Raw genomic sequence first — 21,444 nt, 5'->3', positions numbered from 1 at the left:
CAAAGTAGACTACTTTTAGATCTTTTTTTCATTAGTCCTTTCAGAAGCACTGTCTATTTTTTGCTGCCAATGCAGCTGGTCCACTGCAGATGCCTGGGCATTCAGTCAGCTCTGGAGCAAGGATGTTATCCAAATACAAGTAAACAAACTGTGCACTACACTGCTTTTGATGAGCAAGCAGACGGAAATGGGTTGATAATGTGACTAAAAGTACACAGTTACCTCATAAACTGTAATAAACCTACCTCAAATTGTAATAAACCCATGATTACAAATTCCTTGTGAAATAAGAAAGCTATAAAATACTCTAAATTTACAGATTGGGAAGTGAAGCCCAAAATCAAAGCAGGACTGGAGTTGCAATTGCACTTCAGGTAGAATTTAACATCTTAGTGCTAATAAAGCAGTCTATGCAATGTCTTACATTCTTCACATCTGCTTTTGTAAATAACAGGGAGGCATCTGAGCTGTTGCTGTTGTGATTGCCCATAAGACCAAGCTGTATCGAGCTGCTTGGCTTGCTGCTGAAAGCCTTCATGGAGTCTCAATACATGTTGACCACATTAGAGGTCATCCCTCCAACAGGGCACAACCTGGCAAGGTTACTACACCTATTACTTGGGGAAGAAAGCCTCTTCTATCTAACAGCCTAAAATTTAACCCAGAAATAAAGTAGTTGAGTTACATTTTAGTCCTCTGCTTCCCCGAGAGCTTGAATTCTCATATCTCATAGCCTGAGAATGCCCTTGCCACCATCACACTTAACTAGTTCTGACACAATTTTTGAAGCCAGGCTGTCAATGAGTCAGAAATACAAATATTTGCATGGAGGGAGATGGAAAAAGTGAGAAAGGCTGAAAGGTCATGTCTATTTCTGGAGCAAAGTCAGGATTTCAGGCACATTTCTTGGATTTTTCTTACCAACTTCCTATTGGTTTTCCATCTCTAATATGCAGTCTGTTTGAATCCCAATCTATCTGCCTTTCTCACAGCTAATACCTATGAAATTTACTCAGCTAACCCAGCCTGAGAACTTCTATTCCTGCATCCATGAATCTAATTGATGACACAGAGCTCAGTATGTCAGTACTGCAGTTCTTGTGGAAATCTCATGACACAGATGTTCCTACTCAACTAAAAGACTTCTCCAAATCCCCAAACACTATAGAATGCAATTTCAAAACCAGACACTAAGAAACTTTAAAGGACAAAACTTCAGAGAGGTTCTAGAGATCTGCTTTAGCCAGGACTGATTATGAGTTATCTCCCACTCCTACTTTCAAGGCAGTTATTGGGGAACTAGCAGTTTATCTGAAGGTTTTACCTGCTGTACAGCCATACAAATCAAGAAGTGAGAAACAACCGCGTATCAACTCAGCCAAATCATTAAGAGCTGGATTTGCCTTTCCTGAATTCTGTGGGAAGCATGCAGAAAGAAACTTCACCAAAACAGATTCAATTATCTATGATCACAGTTGTATAACCAGCTTACTACTTAATACTGTAAAACAACACAAAAGTTCACAGAAAACGGAACTTAAGGCATACAGTAAGACTGACTTGTAGCAGAGTTCTTACATCATGAAAAAGACTGAAAACAAAGCAAGAACAAGTGAGAGCTCAAGAGAACCAGAAGGAGCTTCCCAGCTATGCAGATTTCCCCCAGAATTGAAAATTGTCTACAAAACTCAGGGATGAACCAGTATAAGTTCTAGAAAATCATTTTAGAAGTAGTTTAACTGAATCCTGATCTTTTTTTTCAGATAGATTCATTACAGGTTCTTCTACTAAGACTTGAATAGTGGGACATTGTATGCCTGAAAAGAAGACATAAGCTGACTAAGGCATTTAACCCGAATTTAAGATCCTTAGTTTTCAATACATCATCCATGTCAAACCACTCTGAGCAAGCTGGCAAAGAGCTAAAAGACACACTGAGATTTTAAATGAATACTTCCTTTATTTAACAGAATTTTGTGGTGCTTATCATGATTCACTCTCAGAGCAAAGACACATTAATCTTGTGCCCAGCAATGATGAAGCCCAGAGTTTTACAAAGGCAACACCCATTCTACAGTTCCTTTTTTTCCACCATTTTCTTTTCACTTGACTGAAGTTACACATAATATTGCAAGAAAATGAAATTATACAGAAAGACACTGCAAGTGAATTTTAAGGCCACCCACACAAGTTGCTCATTCTGGATTTTTCCTTGCCCTGCTCTCAGTGGCAACAGAGGTGACAATTTCTAACAATCATTTCACAACAGACAAGGTTCCAAATCCGTGGCATTAACAAGCAGTTCAAACCTGTTTTCATCAGAGCCCTGCTCATGCAGACTAATGATCCTTATGGCAATTTGCTTACTCTTTAATTTTTCTCCAAGATTTAGAACAGAAGCAGGATATGCGTCAGTTTTGCTAAAAAAAAAAACAAAGCAACACAAGAAGCCTTTTGCAAGCCAATCTACTTGACGTTTTTAATTAAATTAAATTTTTTTTAGAAAACCAGCTCCCCTCCCTCCAACATGAGGAGTTGACATTCATCAGGTGACATAACTAAATCCTTTAACATATAATTTTAAACTTATTAGTAGCAAAACCAAATAATACCTCTTTAGTTTTACTGAAATGGAAATTAATTTTAGATTGGTATCAATAAGTTCACGAGTTATGCATCGCATAAAAAATTATACCTCAGTATTATTAGCACAGCGTATTTCTCGATGCGACATGCACTTGGATCGTGTAAAAGCGTCAGCACCGGCGAGGAAAAACTCCCTGCACTTGCCTAAATGCCAAGTGCCCCCTTGTGGTCAGCATCATCCTTAGACTCCAAACCAGACCCGGAGTGGAACTGCTTTAATGAGCTGTACTAGTGCTCAGGGGTGGGATGCTCGCTCCCCAAACAATAAAATCCTTATTTCAGTGGTCTCCACACAATGCTCATAGGGGTTTTGCGCTGGCTTGGGGAGGGGAAGTTAAAACGGAGACCTCCAGCGCTGTGGTTCAGATTGATAGAACAAGGAACTAGGGAATTCTTGAGAACAGACAGATAGATATGTCATTTGACTCCGAGATTTTTCTCTGATTGTTTTCTTTGAAACACAAAGTGTATTCTGCCACTGGGCACACCACAAAGTGATTTGAGTAAAACAGTCTCCTGGTTTGAGAAAGGCCACAAGGAGGAACAACTAATCCCAACTTGACAAGGAAAAGAAAAAAGATCTCTTCGAGGTATTCAAAGTATTTATTTGAGGTCAAATGAAAGGAGTAGGAAGGGGAAGTCTGTGAGGAGGCAGGATAACAGCTTAGGGCAGAGACAGTGACAGAACTTTCTCCAAAATACTTCCAAGTTTCATGGAAGGCTAGGATACCAGATTTCTTCTTTCCATAGAGCCACGGGATTAACCCAGGAAGAGCAACAAGGTTCATTAAGAGTCACTTGCTAGGGGAATTGTCAACATTTCCTATGACACTATAAGCGTGGATGTTCCCTATAGGCAGCTATCAACGCCTACTGAAATACAAAGTCTTCACTGCATGTTTTCACAAATCCAAGATTCCCTTCCTGTCATATTGCAATCACGTATGTCTCCACTGTGACACTGCCACACATTCTGCTTATAATTTAAAACTGACAGCAATATCAGTTGCAATAGCTGTAGCAATATCAGTAGCAATAAAGCTATCAGTTCTGTGGTCACTGTCCTTATAGAAAGGCAGCTTTGCAAAGCAAGTATCTGGCCCCTTATGTCAGAATTTTCTCCTCTATGGTGCTGGACATTATGAAAAAAATGGTGATTTATCACAGAAGCCCTGGTTCCTGGGCTAATCTTAACTAGAGCGTTGCTAAGGCAATGCTATCAGGAGTGTGCTCTTCTGAACTGATTTCACAGTGTGCTTTTCAGTATTTGCATACTAAAGCTGCTATCTAGGGATTCGTTCTTGCAGAAATGGTGAGAAAGAAAGGAATAGCTTTCTTTCTGCTTATATGGAAAATTATGCTTAGCAGAGAATATGTATTTTACCAAAACTCATTTTATGAAAAAATGCAAGCAAATGAAAGCAGCATGTTTAAAAGACCCAAGTAAAATTCACATCTTGTTATACTTTAGAGAGAATGCATTCCTTCTGTAATTATTTCTGAAGTCCTGTATGACATTTGTATTTTTCATTGGGACATAAAGGAAATTACTGACTAAACAGTTTTCACTGTTGGAACTCCCTTGTCCTTGTCACTGTTATTTTTAATCTGCCCTAAGTACACAAAAATTATTTTCTAGACCCTGGCAGTAAGAATTTCTGTGTTCAAGGTATTGGTTCTGCATTTATTGCTATGTGACATCTACATAATTTTTCTGAATTAAAAAAAAAAAAGGATTCTCATATCAGTATAAAGACTTCAGAATAACTGTATATATAAATGGTGTAGGGTTGTTTTTAATAGAAAGAAATCATTCTTCAGTTCAATTCTAATTCTAAAGCAAAAATAGTGCAAGCCATCTGCAACAATTACTGCAATTTTTTCAACACAGAAAATCCTCTGTGCTTCCTTGTTCATCAGTCCAAAATTTGCATTTGTATTCTTCTCTTTCATTCAGGTTTTTATAGCTTGCTGACTGCCAGGTCCCTGATGACTAATATCTATTTTTTTTCTTATTTTGCCTGTAGTGCTTGATATTAAGAAAATATTTTATGCTACCTATATGTAAATAGGTTTAATTACTCTATAGAGATGTTTTTCTCCCTCTATTCACTATAATAGGACCTTAAATAACTAGCTTGAGTGAGCTGAATCTCTTTAGCATCTTTGAGATAACTCTGCTAAATATAGCTGAAATTATTTGGTAAATTAAGAATTGTTAGAGGTCCTTCTAATAACCGTAATTATAATTCTAAGTTTCTTGGAAAGACAGGTTATAAATACTTGAAAATAATATTTAATTTTCTAAATACATTGCTCAAAACAAAATCTACTGAAAATCTACTGTCTACTGTTGCCACGTTGTAGGAATTGTATCACCTTGCTGAAAGAACCACTTTTTAGTCTTTCCATAGAGCTTCACACAATCACAGAATCAACCTTTTTGGGATCATCAAGTCCAACCATGAACTCAGCAGTCCCAAGTCTGCCACTAATCTATGTTGCCAAGCACCACAATACTTGTCTTTTAAATACCTGCAGAGACAGTGACTCAACCACTTCCCTGGGCAGCCAGGGAACAGTGTTTAACAAGCCTTTCAGTGAAGAAATCTTTCCTATGCAATACACTTAGGAAGTATATTTTTTATATAGGAATATATTTCCTATTCATATGCAACTGCAAGTTGAAAGCTGAATATCACAGTGTACTTTTGATTTTACAGCACACACGCCATGCTTTATATACCCACTCTTAGCATTTTTACTTTGAGCAAATGTATACTGATGACTGGCTGAAAACTCTTTGTTTTTCTATCACTCTCACCTGCTTTTTATTCTCATCTGTGAAGAAGTTAAATATTCTCCCCTAGTCCCCCGAACAACTCTCAAAAACTCCAAAAGATATTTAACAAATCTAAATGCTTGAACACCACAAAAATTATGTGTACTTTTACCATTTTATCCTCTAGAATTATATATATAAAAAGTAAAGCAGCTCTTCATTCTCCAAGAGTATCTGTAAATAAACACTTATTTTTCTAATGGCTTCAGCTAAAAAAAACAAAAACAAAGAACAGCAAAGCCCACATAATACCTTAATATTTTTCTGCTCTTTCCATCTCCCAAAATCAAAACTAGAAAAGAATGAAATATTTCATTAAATCATTAAAGCACTTCCTTTCTGATTAGCAAACAGGATTTATTAACTCTAATGTGGAAGAATGAAGTAAGGACTTGAAAACTGCATGGCCTATAACATGGGCTCCAGATTTTCCCAGGCTTCACTAAGTGAGCCTAGGAGTCCTCAAGCTCTCTTCTAGACTCTTTCTGTCAGGATGAACCTTTGAGTTGGGCTGGCATTCTTCCCTTTGTGGGAACAGTCAATCAAACCTCTCAGAACCACGGCTCATTGGTGAGCAGGCAGTGCAGTGCATAGCAGGGATTAGAAATGTACTGGGCTGGTGGCAAAGGAGATTATCTCGCTGGTAATGCCTCCTGGAGTGCCTGGCAAGGTGTAATTGAATTGGTTAGGAGAGTACTGGCAATTGGATGGAAATAAGTACTTGTGATACTGTAGCTATGCACACCAGTCTGTGCTTTACAGACTGACAGGAATAATCATCCAAACCAGACTCTGCTGTAAATATTCTAGATCAGTGTTCTGTCTTCGAGACTTTTCTTTGAACATAATCCCAGCTGTATTTTCAGATGAACCCAGTGAAACAGAAAAGTGGGATGAGGAAGATTTTGTTCCCTTTTTAATTGGCTGCTAAAGAAAAGAAATCTTGCCTACCTATAAAACACCTTTATCTACCTTCCATATTTCTAAAAGTGGATAAGAAACAGAAAAGTTGTCAAATATTTCAGCAGATGACAGGCTAATGAAAAAGCAGTTCTGAATCTACAATGATCTTTTTACTTCATTTACGACTTAGAAGACAAAATCTCCACAACATTTGCTGGGGTTTTTTCCTTGGCATTTTCTCCTCAAGATTGCAAAAAAAAAATATTTTAAGCTGCGTTGAAATAAAGGACATGAAGTGTGAGTGCATTAAGGAATAAAATTTTAAAAATGAACACAGATACTTCCTTCAGTGATGCAAAAATTTACTGTAAAATGAAGACTTTTCCTGTGACTATATTATGCAAAATGTTACTCCAACTATTCATCTAGGTTATCACAGTTGATACAAAACTGGCATTATTGATTGATACAACAGAGGATTGTGTTGCCATGCAGAGGGGCCTCAAGAAGCTGCAGAAACAGGCAGAAAGGAATCATGTAGAGTATAAATGCAGTCCTGCCTCTGGAGGCAAATAATCCTAGGCACCAGTATATGCTGGAGCTGACTGGCTGGGAAGCAGCCTGGGAGACGATGACTTTGAGGTCTTGGTGAGCAAGGTGACCCCATGAAATCAGTGCACTCTTGCAGCAAGGTGGCCTGTGGTTCCTGAACTGTATTAGGAAGATCTTGCCAGCAGGTCAAGGGAGGTAACCCAAGCCTTATCATTAGCACTTCTGAGATGCAGCAGCCGTGCTGGGTCCAGTTCTTGACTCTTCAGTACAAGAATGATATGGACCTCTTGGAACAAGTCCAACATCCAACACGGGGCTATGAAGATGATTAAGAGACCCGAGCACCTGAAGGATGAGGAAAGGCTGAGAGATCCACAACTGTTCAGCCCAGGGGTTCTTATCAAGGTGTATAAATTTGTGATGGGAAGGAATGAAGAAGAGGCAGCCAGGCTCTTCTCAATAGTGCCCAGTGATAGGACAGGAAGACTGAAACAGCTGGAATTCCACTTGCTCAAAACTGAAGACATTTTTTTACTGTGAAAGTGCTCAAAGACTAAATGACTCCATGAAGTTTAATGTCTTCCCATTTATTCATAGATCTAGTCCAGGTATTCCATCTCACAAGCCTGACTGCAGATTCAATTATAAAACCTTCTCTCAGGAAAAAATTTCACTACATAACTCTTCCCAATATTCAGATTTTATGTACTTACTACATAAGGATTTTACTCAATATTTTATAAGCAATTGCATATATGAAATAATAAAAATATAAGCAGAAGTGATTTTTTTTTTCTTCTAGAACAGGCTACTGCTATTTTTTTCATGAAAAAACAAAGATTATATGATTTTTCCAACTAGACTGTGATTTGTTGTTAAGCCAACTAAATGTCACAGTACTTACCACAGGCATTTTATCAAAGGTGTGAACAATCAACAGTTTATCTACAAATAAGCAGAAAATTGTGACCTTTGGATATGATTTCAACATCTCTAATTATCACTAATTCTATTTTAAAAGTTATGAATATCTATTTCTACCTGCTGGATTTCCATGAATAAGCTCCACCTTATGTCGAAGAATATTAATCTGCCTTTCCAAGTGTTTGTTCAATTCCACTTGTGTCTCATATCTGGTTTTCCATTCATTATCTTAAAAACAGAATTATTATATTTCCCAGATTGGTTCATGTCATTTTAAGCAAGAGCATTTTTAAAAACTGTTCCTTATGACTAACCAGAGACTGAGAAAGTCTTCACTTAGCAATCCTCACAATAAGCATCTTTGCATATAAAAGAGCTTGAAAATATAAATCAAGGGATATTTTCACTAAGCTTACTGTGGTCAGAATATTAACCAACTCTGTTAATTTATATTATTCATAGTTTCATTAATAATTAACCAAAAAAAGCTAGCGTGGCCACACATAGTATTTCTTAATTTCACATCTGAAGCACCACAGTTATAATAGCCATGTTTGAAAAGAGAAAATTTAAATTTCTAACTAAAAATCTGAGCCCTGTAGGTCCTTCCTAAAATAATTATTTATCTGTGTTTCCTAATCAACTAGAAAGACTGTTGTAATTCACTTACCTTCATTTTCAACACTGTTAAGACTTTTTTTCCAGTTCTATTACAGTGTTTCTCAGTTCAAATATTGAGCTTTCAAGCATCTGCCTGCAGTACTAAAAGAAGTCAATAAATTGCTACACAAGCTAATAAATGGCTCTTGTACTAGCCCTATTATTGAAATCAGAAAAAAATTCAGAAGATTGATTCAGAAGCTTCAGATCTATTGGTCATTTCTATGTAGTTACATTATCTTGTCCATTCTTAAATGTATTGAAAAATGGTTACGACAGTGGTTACTACAGGGATTACTACTACTGCCTTGAAAACAATGAAGCATTTCTAGTTTGCGAATAAAACTACTTCCACAAAAACCCAAGACAGACATTTCCTTAAATATAATAATTTTCTAGCCGTCCATCAGAATTAAGAATATGTAGAGGGGACATTGACCCTAGTTTTTTCATCTAAAAGAAGATACCAAATTAGTATATTTTTTAAAACAAGAATATGCCTGAGAGATGTGCTATTTGAAATTCTGAATTAGTTCTTCATTTTGTCTTACTTCTCAATGATTAATAGTCATTTCCAAAATTGCACCCATATAAAATCCAATCAAAATAAATGATGTTTTATGACTATCAGAAAAGAAAGTGAGTAATTAAAGTAAGATGAGTGTTAAAAAAAAAAAAAGGCCCTCTAGCCACCATTTTTTAGGAAAATATATTTTTGTCCATCCTGTGTACTGGTCAGCCAGAAAGCTGAAAGGTATGATGAAAACCAGGGTTTTTTTCTGCCTTGGAAGGTATGATCAGAAGCAGAAGGTAGCAGGGGATTTTAACAAGAGCACAACCCACCTGGCATGGTTCAGACAAGGTGCTGGGCAACTCTCATCCTTTAAAGTGGCCAGATGGTAGTTTAATGTTTTAAAATGAACCCTATGATCTTGATCACATCAAGAGGACATTACTGATAAGTTATTGACTATATTCATGCTAACAGCCTGGATCTCTGAGGAAATGTCTACAGAGAAATGCTCCTCCGCCTGTGAGGTCTCAGGAAGTCAGACCACACCTATTGTAAATGCAGGTAAACCCGGTGGGAAGAAATGATGATGTCTGACTCCAGTTCAGAAGGCTGAATGATTTCTTTATTATAACTATACTATAATACATTAATATACTATTTAAAGGAGATACTAAAACGACCTCCTACTTTTTCTAACTACCATATCTAACTAACTTACAACTCCTGACCGTCTGTCAAGAGTCCAGACACAGGTGGATTGAATTGGCCATCAGGATCAAACAATCCTCACCAGAATCCAATCAAGTAATCACCCCAGGTAAACAATTCTCCAAACACATTCCACATAGGAAAAACAAGGAGCAGAAATAGAAATTGTTTTCTCTTTCTTCCCTCTATGCTTCTCTATGAAAAATTCTGAAAGAAAGAAGAATGTGCCTGTGACACACACACCAGGATACATGTAAGCAAAAAACACAGTGCATGAAAATGCAGAGGCAGTTTGTGGTTTTGTCCTTTAAAGCTAAGTTTGGAAGGCAAACATTTCAAAAAAATAGTCAATGGTTCTTGGGTATCGCAATGTTTTAGTGCCCAAAATAAGATATTCCAAAAGAACTGAGAATATAAACTCTACAAAGAAGGCCCTTTGCGAAATGCTTTACAATACCAATATGATGACTGGTGTCTTTGAAAACTTAGTCTAATTCATTAAGACATACAAAAGAGAAAATTATTAGGCTGTAATATTTGGAGGGGGTGTTTAAAGGAGAGTTGCCATTGTCAACACAAATACAAATTTTCTGAACATGTACATGAGAAATGCTCTTCAAGAAATAATTATCTAACATCTGAGAAATCAAAGCTCTGATGACAGAGATTGATTACTGAGGAATTGCATCACCTCTGGCACTCCTTGTGCTCACAATCAGCAGGTGACACTTCTTTTTCAAAGCTTGAAGCAACAGATTTCAACTGCAAACTGCAGGAGCAAACCAACCGCTCACAGGGAGTTGAACAAGTAAACTTGGAATAAGGAGGGCTGAAGAGCTGAAATTGTCAAGAAATATAAAGAAGAGTAATTTAAGGTAAGCCAAGTTTGTTTTCAGTGAAAGCGACACACTGGAGAACAGTAGACAGACATCTTGAATGGTGGGGGAGAGGTGGGGCTTCCAAGCCCTTCTTGCTCCATTGCTCTTTTTGTCTTTACCAACATTAAATTAGACACGGGGCACATTGGCAAAAAAATAATTGACAGTACTGGTAACTTAATGACAGTACTAGAGACAAAAAGGATAAAGTGAAACACAGCCAAAGATACCCTTGAAGCATGACTCAAAAAGCTTTAGATGTAGGAAAACTAAAGGAAATCTGATTGCTGTTGCCTGTTTTCTCCCACTCCAAATAAAAGAGGCAGATGGCTAGGAAGAAGAAAGATAAAATCTTACTATACTGCTGCTATCATTTCAACACAAATAGATAAGGTTTCTACAAAGCAGATTTCTATTAACTTCTCAGAGCTTGGAAAAGAGGAAATTATGATGACAGTGAGCGCTAAAAAAGGATTTTTTTAAAGGAAATAACACTGAAAATGAGAAACAGGCAAAGCTGTAACCAGAGCTGAGCTGTATCAAAATGAAATTGGTTTTGTTTTCAAAGAAATCTTAACTAAGTGCTCAGATTCAGAGGGAAAACACAGGAAGAATAAGCTCTTTAAATCCAGTGTTTCCAGTTTTCAATTCCTGTTGCCATTTCAAGACTAGATACAGAATTTCTTTCATTAGATTTTTTTTTCTGCACCATTAACAAAACTAGAAGTCAAATTCCAATTATATTTTCTTCTGATGAATACATGTACAGAAATGGTAAATTGTCAGGTGTCACACTGTAATTGCTACACTGACAGAAAGTATTTTTTCCATGCAGCAACAGAAAACAGTTTTAAAAAAAAAATATAATTGTTGTTAAACATTTAATTGTCCAGTAGCACCCAGAATGCATCCAGAGTGAAGCCACTCCATTTTAGGCAATATATATTCAGAAAAATGCAATCCCTGCCCAGACAGAGAAGGGATGTAGAAATAAATCACTTTGAGTGGCTTGGTAAGTATTGCTAGGGCTTAATGTACCAGAGTATTTTGCATTTCTGGAGTTATTTCTAATTGTGATAAGAAGTGAAGGTCATGCCATGTATCTGTTAGTGTTTATTTAATGCAGTTATGTATAGCTGGCTACCTGCCCAGAGACTTGGTCTTTGCTTGGAGGGACTGCACTGCACTTTTTACCTGCAACCTCATACGTGTTAGGCATAAATAGACTATTCAAGGCCTATAAATGTTCTCCATGTCAATCATCACAGAAGAAAACCTGTAAATTCTGAAACCTCGCATTTAAGTTATCATGAGAACCTAACCGCTGCTGCGCTCCGAGATGAAGATGTTTCCCGGCCTAGCTCTAGCTCCGGAGGGAGCGAGCAGGTTCCCCAAGCCCTCCGCTGGGCCAACGTCGGGGGGCTTTGGAAGGCTCGGGATGGGTACTTGACCCCTCTGGCGAAAGCGGACCTGGGACCTCACGGCGGAAAAGAAGAAGCTTGTCCAACTCCAGGGGCAAATGATCATTTTATTTTCCTCAGCGTGAGGAGGCAAACTGGCGAGGATCTAACTGCAACGTGCAGTGCCTGCCGGAGAAGGCACTGGAACAAGGGTGACACAGGGTTATATAGGGTGGGGGGGCGGGGAGAACTTCGGCCAATAGGAGCAGGGCGTGGGTGGCTCCCTGGAGGAGTGACCTTGGGGAAGGGCCAATAGAATAGGAGTAAGGGAGGGGCCCCGGGCCTTCACCCAATCACCCGACGCCCTAGATGGAAGCTTCTAGATGGTGAGGTGGGGCGCCGGATGACTGGCGGGGCTCCTGGGAGGGGACAGGGGAGTGGTCTGGTGGTGTGATGGGTGATGGACAAGGGGGAAAGGGCGGGAAAGGGTGGACCAAACCAACTGGGGAGGGGGTACATAGAACATACTAAGTACAAACACTAATAAATTGAAAAACCGACCCGTACATAGAATAACGCAATCAAACATAAAATAACGCGACTCCACAAACCACATCCTAGCATACTAAGCATAACGAAAAAGCTCTTGTGAAGAAAATGCAAAAAAAAAAAAATGCAGTTCAGATAAGAAGGCTCTGATTGAAACTACAAAAGAGAAAAAAAAAAAAAACACTAAATTTCTTTTTAAGGCTGTCTACAGGTGTTATTTTACTTGACAATGGCAGCCACTTAGGATGAAAACCATTTTCCTGCATGTTTTGCTACCCAGGTCTGGATATCTGGAACATGTATCAGGCAAAAGGCTGCCTGAAGCAATTTTCTATAGTCAAGAGAGAAAGCCAGGAGAAGCTCAGGGCAAGAATCAGCTCTAGGGCATCAGCTTTATAGTATGGCAGATCTTTACTCAGTCCTGTAGAAGTTAAAATGCACAGATGCCTTCAGACTCTATGAACAAAGCAGAAACAATATTGTATAGTGAAGGGGCACCACATGGCAGAGCACACACAGTATTGAAAGCTCCAGACTCCTGACACTTGCAGTCAGCAGTGTGCTGGGAAAATGCTGCAGCTTTCCTGGCAAGGAAAGCCACAGGAAATGAAATCTCACAAGCTGAAGTAACATACAATTCCATCAACATTACTAAGTAGCTGACATGCATAGATATATGTCTTTAAGACCTCTTTGTCTAATAAGATATACACTGCGGTATTATATGTCTTCTCTCTCTCTCCCAGAAACATTTGCCATGACATTTCCCGACCAAAATGTGTACTGAATCTTGATCCAAACAATATAGAGTCAGATTTGAGCTGACTGTCACTACAGTCAGAAAAAAAAATTTGAAAGATTTCACAGTACTACATCCACAATCATTGAGAATCAGTAGGTATATTAGGAACAGACCCCTTATGGACATGGATGATTCAATTTACTCTGTAAAGTAAAAATCTCTTCTTCATGACTGCTAAATGAGAGTGGTAGGTGGGCTGTTAGCAAACTGCCTAATTGGCACAACAATCAGATACACCAGTAAAAAGATGACAAGGGTGAGATGGCAGTAAAGGAATGCAGACATCTATCTACAAGCCACTCATCCTCAGCTTGCTTTCTACCCAAGGGAGAGAAACTGGCACCTCCTAGGGTGTGAGTCATCTCATGCTAGAACAGCCAGGCAAAGTAGGTCAGATGAATCACACCTTCAAAAAGCTTTTCTCTATTCATTGACTACACATATCTCTGGCTTAGATGGAGTTGTCTAACAAGCCTGGTCATTGGCAATTAATCTGAATAAATTATTCCTGGGAAACAGACAATAATGTCTATTTGCACACAAAGAAAATAATTGTAGAACCCACTTGGAGCTGAAAGTATTTTACTGGCATGCCATCACCATAAAGGTTTTTACTAAATATATATTTTGCTTTTATAAGTAAATCACCACAACTCAACTTTTTACCTGATTACCATTTTACCTGATCATCATCATGTGTCAGGTAGAAGAACTGGTGCATGCAGAGAACAACTGATCTATTTATCCAGAGACACTACTAAGTCAGGAGATTTACTAAAGGTCATTTGCTTACATGTTGGTGCAAGTATGTCCAAGCTACTTTTTGTGCCATTTTGAATACATAAGGTGCCATTTTGACTCTGTTAGTACAGGGTTTTCCTTTTCCATTTATGAATGAACATTTTATAAAGTCCACAACTCCAGGACTAGTTTGAAGAGGTCTGCAGTTCAGACACTGAAAGAAACACTGTTCAGGTGAAAAATCAGTATGAACAGAATGCTTGAAAATGGTATGTAAATGTAAATTTCAAGGGACTGAATTAAGGCAGCACAGGAGCTTCTGACATTTCCTATTTCCATTTATTAACACTCAAAAGGCAATCATGTTGTTCAACACAGGGAAAAACGTGTAGCTTCCTGCGCAAACTGAGGACAAAAACAATCCCACCAGGCATGAGCATCAACAATTATCACAGCACTGAAACTACTGCTACTTTAGCAAGGGGACTGACTGCTAACAGGAACAAGTCCTCATCCTGCAAACTGCATGCAGAGATGCCATACCTTACTTAGAGGTCTCAGAGATATTTACTGACCCTAGAAATCCAGCTTTCCACTTTTATTCCACATTGTAGAAAGAAGTATGCATAAAGAGCATATCATTCTCCATTTTATTTGTTTTTCCCCAGCGAGGGACGCACCCATGTAAAAGTCTTCTCTGTTTTTCCCCCAAAGTGAAATCCCAGCCCAGTGTACTGCGCTTGCCTTGGACACATATAATTCTCTGCATACTAGGTGGTATGGGACTGTTTCAGATTTGTAATGAAAACTGTGCTGATAGCACAGTGATGTTTTGGTTACTGTTGAGCTGTAACAACAGTTTACACTGGGTCAGGGCCTTTTCTGCTCCTCACCCACAAGTGAGAGGGCTGGAGGTGCACAAGGAGCTGGGACGGGACATGGCTGGGACAGCTGATCCATGGCTGGATCCCACTGACCAAAGTTATATCCCATACTGTATCATGTCACATTCAGAAATAAAAACTAGAGTGTTGGGACTTGCTGGGGCTGCTCTGCCTCGAGAATGCAATGTCCCACTGGTGCTGAGCACCTGGAGGTTTTTGCATCGGTTGCTTTTCTTGGGTTTGTTTCCTTTTTGTTGTTGTTATTCCTTTTTAGTTATTAAACTCTGTTTGTCTCAACCCGCGAATTTTCTCTCTTTCACCCTTCCTGCCTTCTTTTCCCCATCCCACTGGGAGAAGAGGGAGCGAGCAGCCTGTGTGGTGTTGAGCTGCCTGCTTCGGCAGCCGGCCCTATCTTCCTTTTCGCCTCACACGATTTATGCCGCTTCTTCGGGCTCCTCCTGACACCTTGCATCCCTCGGGCCAGCCCTTCCCGGTGCCCTGCAGAGCTAGCGGCGCTCCCAGCGCAGCCGGGCCGCGCTGAGGAGCCCCGGGCAGGCCGTGGGCCCAGCCCGCGGAGGCACCGCCATTTTGCCGCAGGGAGGCGGCGGGAGCTGCCCGCGGGCGGCGCTGCGGGTCCGCTCCCGGAGCCGCCGCCCTGCCCGGCCTCGCTGCCGTGCCCGGCCTCGCCGCGTCCCCCGCCGGACTCACTGCTTCTGCCTCTCCCGCCCCAGCTCCTGCGCCAAGCGCTCCGGCTCTGCCGCCCGCCGGCCGCCGCCTTCCCCCCATTGCCGCCGCCGCCCGTCCCGCTCTCACCCCCCGCGTCGCCGGCGTTGCGCGGGGTGACGGCTGCGAGCGGCCGGAGGAGCCCGAGGGCGCGGAGCGATGAGGCCACCCCAGCCCCGGCTCGGGCACCCTTTTCTCCGCAGTCCCCGTGGCTCTCCCACTACCCAGGGAAAGCCGCAGTCCCCGTGGCTCTCCCACTACCCAGGGAAAGCCGAGAAGGGAGACGGGACCGGGCGCCACCGGCAGTCGCTACCGCCGGCACCTGCCCCGGCCCCGGCGAGCGCCGCCCCGTCCCGTCCGCCCGCGCCTGCAGCAGCGCTCGGCTGCCGCCGCGTGTGACGAGCTGTCCTGTCCTCCGTCCGGCGGAACGCCCAGCATGTGGCTCGGGCAGCACCAGAAACGGATGGGGAAATAGGGTACAGCTCTGGCCCACTTAAGAGTTTTGATCATATAACTTGAACAGTGTGCTGAGCTTTTCATGACCTAGGGAAACACAAATGTGTGCAGATTTTTAAAAATATTTCTTCTGGATGGCAAGTAGCACGACTTTAAGTAGATGCTATGACCCACATGTGAAGGCAGGCACAGTGCAGTGGAATTTGGCCTACGATGTGACCAGCCCATCTTTTAGCGCACTCGATAATTGTGATCTGTGCTATTTGCAAATCAGTGTGTAAGACCCTAATTTGAGACAGGAGAGTTTACAATAATCGGCCTCAATCATCATCACTGATCAAATCAATGGTGTTAGTCAATATACATTGGAAAAGAATTATCTTACGTGATCTCAAGTGATGCTTAAAAATGTTTGATGTTGCATTTTTCAAACAAGAAATTTCAGATCAGTGCATGGGTTTCTCAAGGAACAGCTTTATGGAGTGAGTTAATCAGATTATTGCTGTAAATGTGGTATCACCTCTGTCAGGTTCTTCCTGTCACCTTCTCTGGCTGCTTCAGTGCCAGCTCTTGACATTTGTGTGACTCTTCAGTGAGCCAGTACAGCTTCTGAAACACTGAAAACTTACATAAGGGAAAATGTTTAATGTTTTCAGTTTCTGCTGGCTGGTGATCTAAAGTGCCTTACCAGCTGCACAGGAAAGCAGCAGACTTGATGCAAGAGACAGGGTGAAACTGGGAGCAATTAGTACACTCTTAGCTCAACTCACCATTTCACAGTACTTAATGCTCACTAAAGGAACTATCTGATCACTTTCCCAGGAAGGGGGTGGACTTTAATTTTCCTTTACTGATATATTATGAGAAAGGGTATGGTTTTCTCAGTTCAAGTAATTCTGTTGCATGAGTAGCAAGCCCAAATGCCATAGCCCTACCACCTGCTGGGCAACACAGGCACTGCTTTAAAAGTTTAAAACATGGGTTATGTATTACCATTACTTTAACACAGCATAAAAAACAGTATTGCCATAAGCCCGTCCTGAAGTGTTGTGAATTGTAATCCTAAAGTGGTAGTGGAATTGCCTGATCTAATGCCTCACTGATACTGCAACAGCAGGGCACTAATCCAGTGTGCCTAATGGATGAAAGTACAACGGTAGGATGGAAGAGTGGGAAGTACAATGGTAGTATGGAGAGTAATTCTTAGAAGAAAAAGTAATTTTAATTTCACTTCTCTGATATATATTAGAGCAGGAGATGATTTTTGAGTCTCAAGTTATAACTGATGCTATCAGCTAATCAGTGAATGATCATCTTTGGTGTGGGTTGAATTCAGAATTTTCTGATACAATTTAATCAAGAAACAAATTTAGAAGAGTGCTGCACTGTAACTGCATTTAAATTTAGCTGCTTATTTTGCCTTCATGTATTACTGAAAGCTACCTTTTAAACATTCATATTGAAAACACATTTCATAAGAAACCAGTAATTTAAGTAATGATTTGGACCTAGGTCAGCATTCATAACTCACTGAGTGTACTGAATATTAACAGCAAAGGTTTTTATGAGTAACCATTTTTCTTGTTACAAGTTTTTGTGAACAGCTATTTCAAGATTAATGTAACCAACCTGATGAATTGTTCTTAGTGAGTGGGCACATTCAGAAAGCTCAGGAAGAGGCCTGGAATTACAAGAAGTCTGAGAACAGAGGGCACAGGTGAACTGAGGGCTGCATCCCCACTCACAGAATACTCTTCCTGCCCCAGGAGACTTTAATTTGACCTCCTCTCCAGGATGCTTTCAGGTCCCCCCTCACCCAGGGATTACTAGGTGTCTGAACCAGGTCACTGTGCACATAAGGATGAGCCCAGACCACACTGGCTCGGTTGGCACAGCACAGCAGGTCTAACTGCAGGTGCTTTGCTTGATGGTTTGGGAACTGGAGTGAGAGAAAAGCAGAAGTGGCCTGTGGACTGAGGTCTTGTGTGAGCATGTGTTCTGGAGTGACTTTATGATGCTGAATTGTTATCCCCATTCATCTGTTCAGCCCAGAAATATTTTGCACCTTTAAGACTGGTTCTTAGTGAAGGTGGGGAGAGAAGCGCAGAGTTTGTTATCTGGGACTGCAGTTGCTCCCCCGCATCCTCTCCTGCACTGTGTTGTCTGCAGCATGGACAGCTGGCAGGAGAGGGCTTTCCTTTGCTTTTTTGTTAGTTTCTAGCTAGTTGAGGCAGAGAAGTTCCCTGGACTGTGGTTTTTATTTTTCTTGGAACTGTTTGAACCTGCTCTGGGCTGAAGACCCAGAAGAACACCGGCAGCTCACACCTGTGGCCCACCAGGCCAGGCCTGGGCCGTGGCATTTCCAGCGCCGGAGGGACTGATAACGGGCTGGGTGAGCCAAGCTACAGCCCACCAAGGAGACTTTCTGAGTTTGTCATCTCTTTGGAGAGGCGAGAGGTTTCATTGTTTAATATTGTTCACTTTTTGTGCTGGTGAATGCTTTGCCTGTTAAATAAAGGTTTTTTTCCATTTTCCTCCAAGGAAATCTTTTCCCAAACCAGCTGGGGAAGGGGCCACTTGAATCTGCTTTCTAGAGGAACTCCTTTGGAGGTTTTCTTCCAAATCTGCCCTAAACCAGGACAGTGTGTAAAACTTCAAACCATCAACATGTTTAACAATCACAGCAGTAACACAGTGACACTTGTAACACTAAAGAATTTTCCTCCATTTCTTTATTCCAAATAAATTGGTTAAAATTTGCTATATAGATACTGCTAAAGGCATTATCATTGTTTTAAGGCTTTTAATGGGTTGAGTTCAAAAATTTTTATAAGAAGTTAGAAAACTTGATCACAACACAATGTGTTTTGAAAGCAGAACTTTATACTTAAATATGTATTTATGATATATAAAGGCATTAAACACCTAGGGTTACTTAAAAGTAAGGTAGACTAATTGCTGAAAGCATAAATTAATTTTTACAAAGTTATTTCTGTAGCACCAGTAACTAAGGTATGATGAATGGCTGTGTGGGCAAGGGGAAACTTATGGCTGTTGTATATTTTGACTTTACCGAAGACTTTGATGTAGTCTCCCATAGTACTTTTATAGCTGAATTGGTGAGTTCTAGATTGGATAACTGGTTCATAAGGCTCCTGGAAAACTGGCTGGGCCATCAGGCTTGAAGTGTGGAGATCAGCAGTATGACTGTTTGACTCTGGGATCAATACCTGAGCCAATACCCTTAATTCCCGATTGATAACCTGGGAGACTAAGTATGAGCTCAGCAAATTTGATGATGGCGATGAGTTGAGAGGAGCAGTTAGTATGCAGGATGAAAAGGGTGCCCATTCATGGGTAGGTGTACAGCCTGGAGAAACCTAATGAAATGCAACAAAAATGAAGTGCAAAGCCCAGCGTCTGGCATGGGTAAACTGGAGTAGTGCCATGTTGTAGAAGAACACAGTCTTCCTGGTGAAGAAGCTGCCATGAGCCACCAACAGCTTACAGCAAACAAGACTGAAGGACTCCTGGGCTGCCATAGCAAGGGCGTGGCCAGGAGCCTGAGGGAGATGGTTCTTCCACTCTATTCAGCAGGTGCTGAAGTGCTTAGCTTTTGACTCACAGACAAGTCCCAAGGGCTGCATTAGGTCAGGAACTTGCCTTTGTTCAGGCTGGAGAAGAGAAGGCATAAGGAGAGCTTAGTGCTGTAATCAGCTATGTAATATGAAAGTCTAAGATGGAGAAGCCAAAGTTTCCTCCAGTGTGCGTGATGGAAGGATATGCAATAGAATGCACCTGCATTTAAAAATGTTTGGTTCAGTGTAAGGGGGAATAATGAGCAGAGTCAAGTTGGGTAAAAGTTGCCCAGAAGGGCTGTAAAGTCTCCATCCTTGGAGAAATCACAACATGAGCAGAATTGGGGCAGAGTACTGTGCTCCAGGCTGGACCTGTTTTGAGCAGGAGGTGGATTACAGACCAGGGACTCCATTCAACCCTCACCATTCTATCGTAAGCTGGTCTGCATGTTTTTTGTAGTTGAAGGTAGGTTTACCAATTATTTTTAATGGATTATGGATTTATTCAGGGAACATCAAAAATAGGCTATTCCAAGTTGGTTTTAAACCAGCATTAAACAAGCCAATCAAACAACCCCTGGAATCTAGAGGAATAAATTCAGATACATGGGTTTAGATTTGAGATAAGAACCATGGTTTGTATCTACACAATGATGAAAATGCCAGAGATGGCCAGAGCTTAGAATGACTTGGAGATCATTGAAAGTAATCCTCTCAAGACAAGAGTTGAGACCAATATTGTAGCAGAAAAGTCTTTGAATAAATTTGGAAGTAAGAATGCCTTAGAAAATCACATAGTAGTTCATACACTACATGGCTTAGTAAAATTTCTAGGACTGCCATGTATCAAAAGATGTTCAGTGTTCAAAGAAACCAAACCAAGCTGTGAATAGAAAGCCAACCTAACCTGGGGAGCTTAATATATAAAAGGCAGTAAATATGAGAAGGCTGTTGCATATGGTGAAGAATGGAGGAGAAGCCTATGGAGTTGCTACCCTGGGCTTAAGGAATGGCAGGTGAAGCGAGGTAAGTTCAAGCATCATACCATCAGCTGGGAAAATTAACTAAACTTTGGAACAATGTAAAAGGGAAGATCATGGATATATCACATTACAAACTGTAAAATGGGGTAGGCATGATTCAAAAATAGTTTTAATCCATTTTGAAAGACCTACACGTGAAGAGAACACCCAGTTGAGCAGGACACCACTACCTGATACTGATGGCATTTAAATGTTATTATTCCTCAGTGTACTCTAATGTGGTCTCTTGAAGACTGTAATACCTTGATCTTAACTGTTGTTTTAATACAACTCTTTGTTTTGATGATTTATAGAGGAAACTGAAGGACATAAGCTATATGCAAAACCTCAAAATGGGAGGGAGAAAGAAGATACAAATAGCTATATCCCTATTGTAAATACAGGTCATAGCAATGCTTTTGTTAGTGTTAAGTCTTCAGCAATCCTTAACTGGTTACACAAGCGGGCAAGTGGCAGACTATAGTAACAGAAATTGTTGCATAGTACTTTGGATGGAACTTATTAGTTTGAAATCTTTAAGCTTTAGTTGATGAGCTTGTTTATACTGTATATATACCCCAATACTGCTATTTTATTACTTCTGAAGAAGTCCTAGTTCTTCCACTTATGGATCCATATGGAAGCTTCATATCATAAAAAGG

The 21,444-nt window shown here is 40.5% G+C and overlaps 1 protein-coding gene across 1 annotated transcript in view; it reads right to left on the bottom strand.

Moving 5' to 3' along the window:
• The window catches only part of CCDC169 (coiled-coil domain containing 169), a gene marked incomplete at its 5' end in the record, with an annotated part of 45,570 nt that extends 29,788 nt beyond the window's left edge, over positions 1-15,782 (bottom strand). Inside the window, 5 exon segments of the mRNA XM_072936649.1 lie at positions 7,848-7,888; positions 7,985-8,095; positions 8,538-8,559; positions 8,561-8,621; positions 15,712-15,782. Coding sequence (XP_072792750.1) covers positions 7,848-7,888; positions 7,985-8,095; positions 8,538-8,559; positions 8,561-8,621; positions 15,712-15,782 — 306 coding nt within the window.
• Between the last annotated feature and the right edge of the window lie 5,662 nt (positions 15,783-21,444).

This window comes from Taeniopygia guttata, chromosome 1 (assembly GCF_048771995.1).
Source record: "Taeniopygia guttata chromosome 1, bTaeGut7.mat, whole genome shotgun sequence".
Classification (NCBI taxonomy): Eukaryota; Metazoa; Chordata; class Aves; order Passeriformes; family Estrildidae; genus Taeniopygia; species Taeniopygia guttata.
The sequence above is the reverse complement of the archived record's forward strand: the minus strand, read 5'-3'. Positions and strand labels throughout refer to the sequence as shown.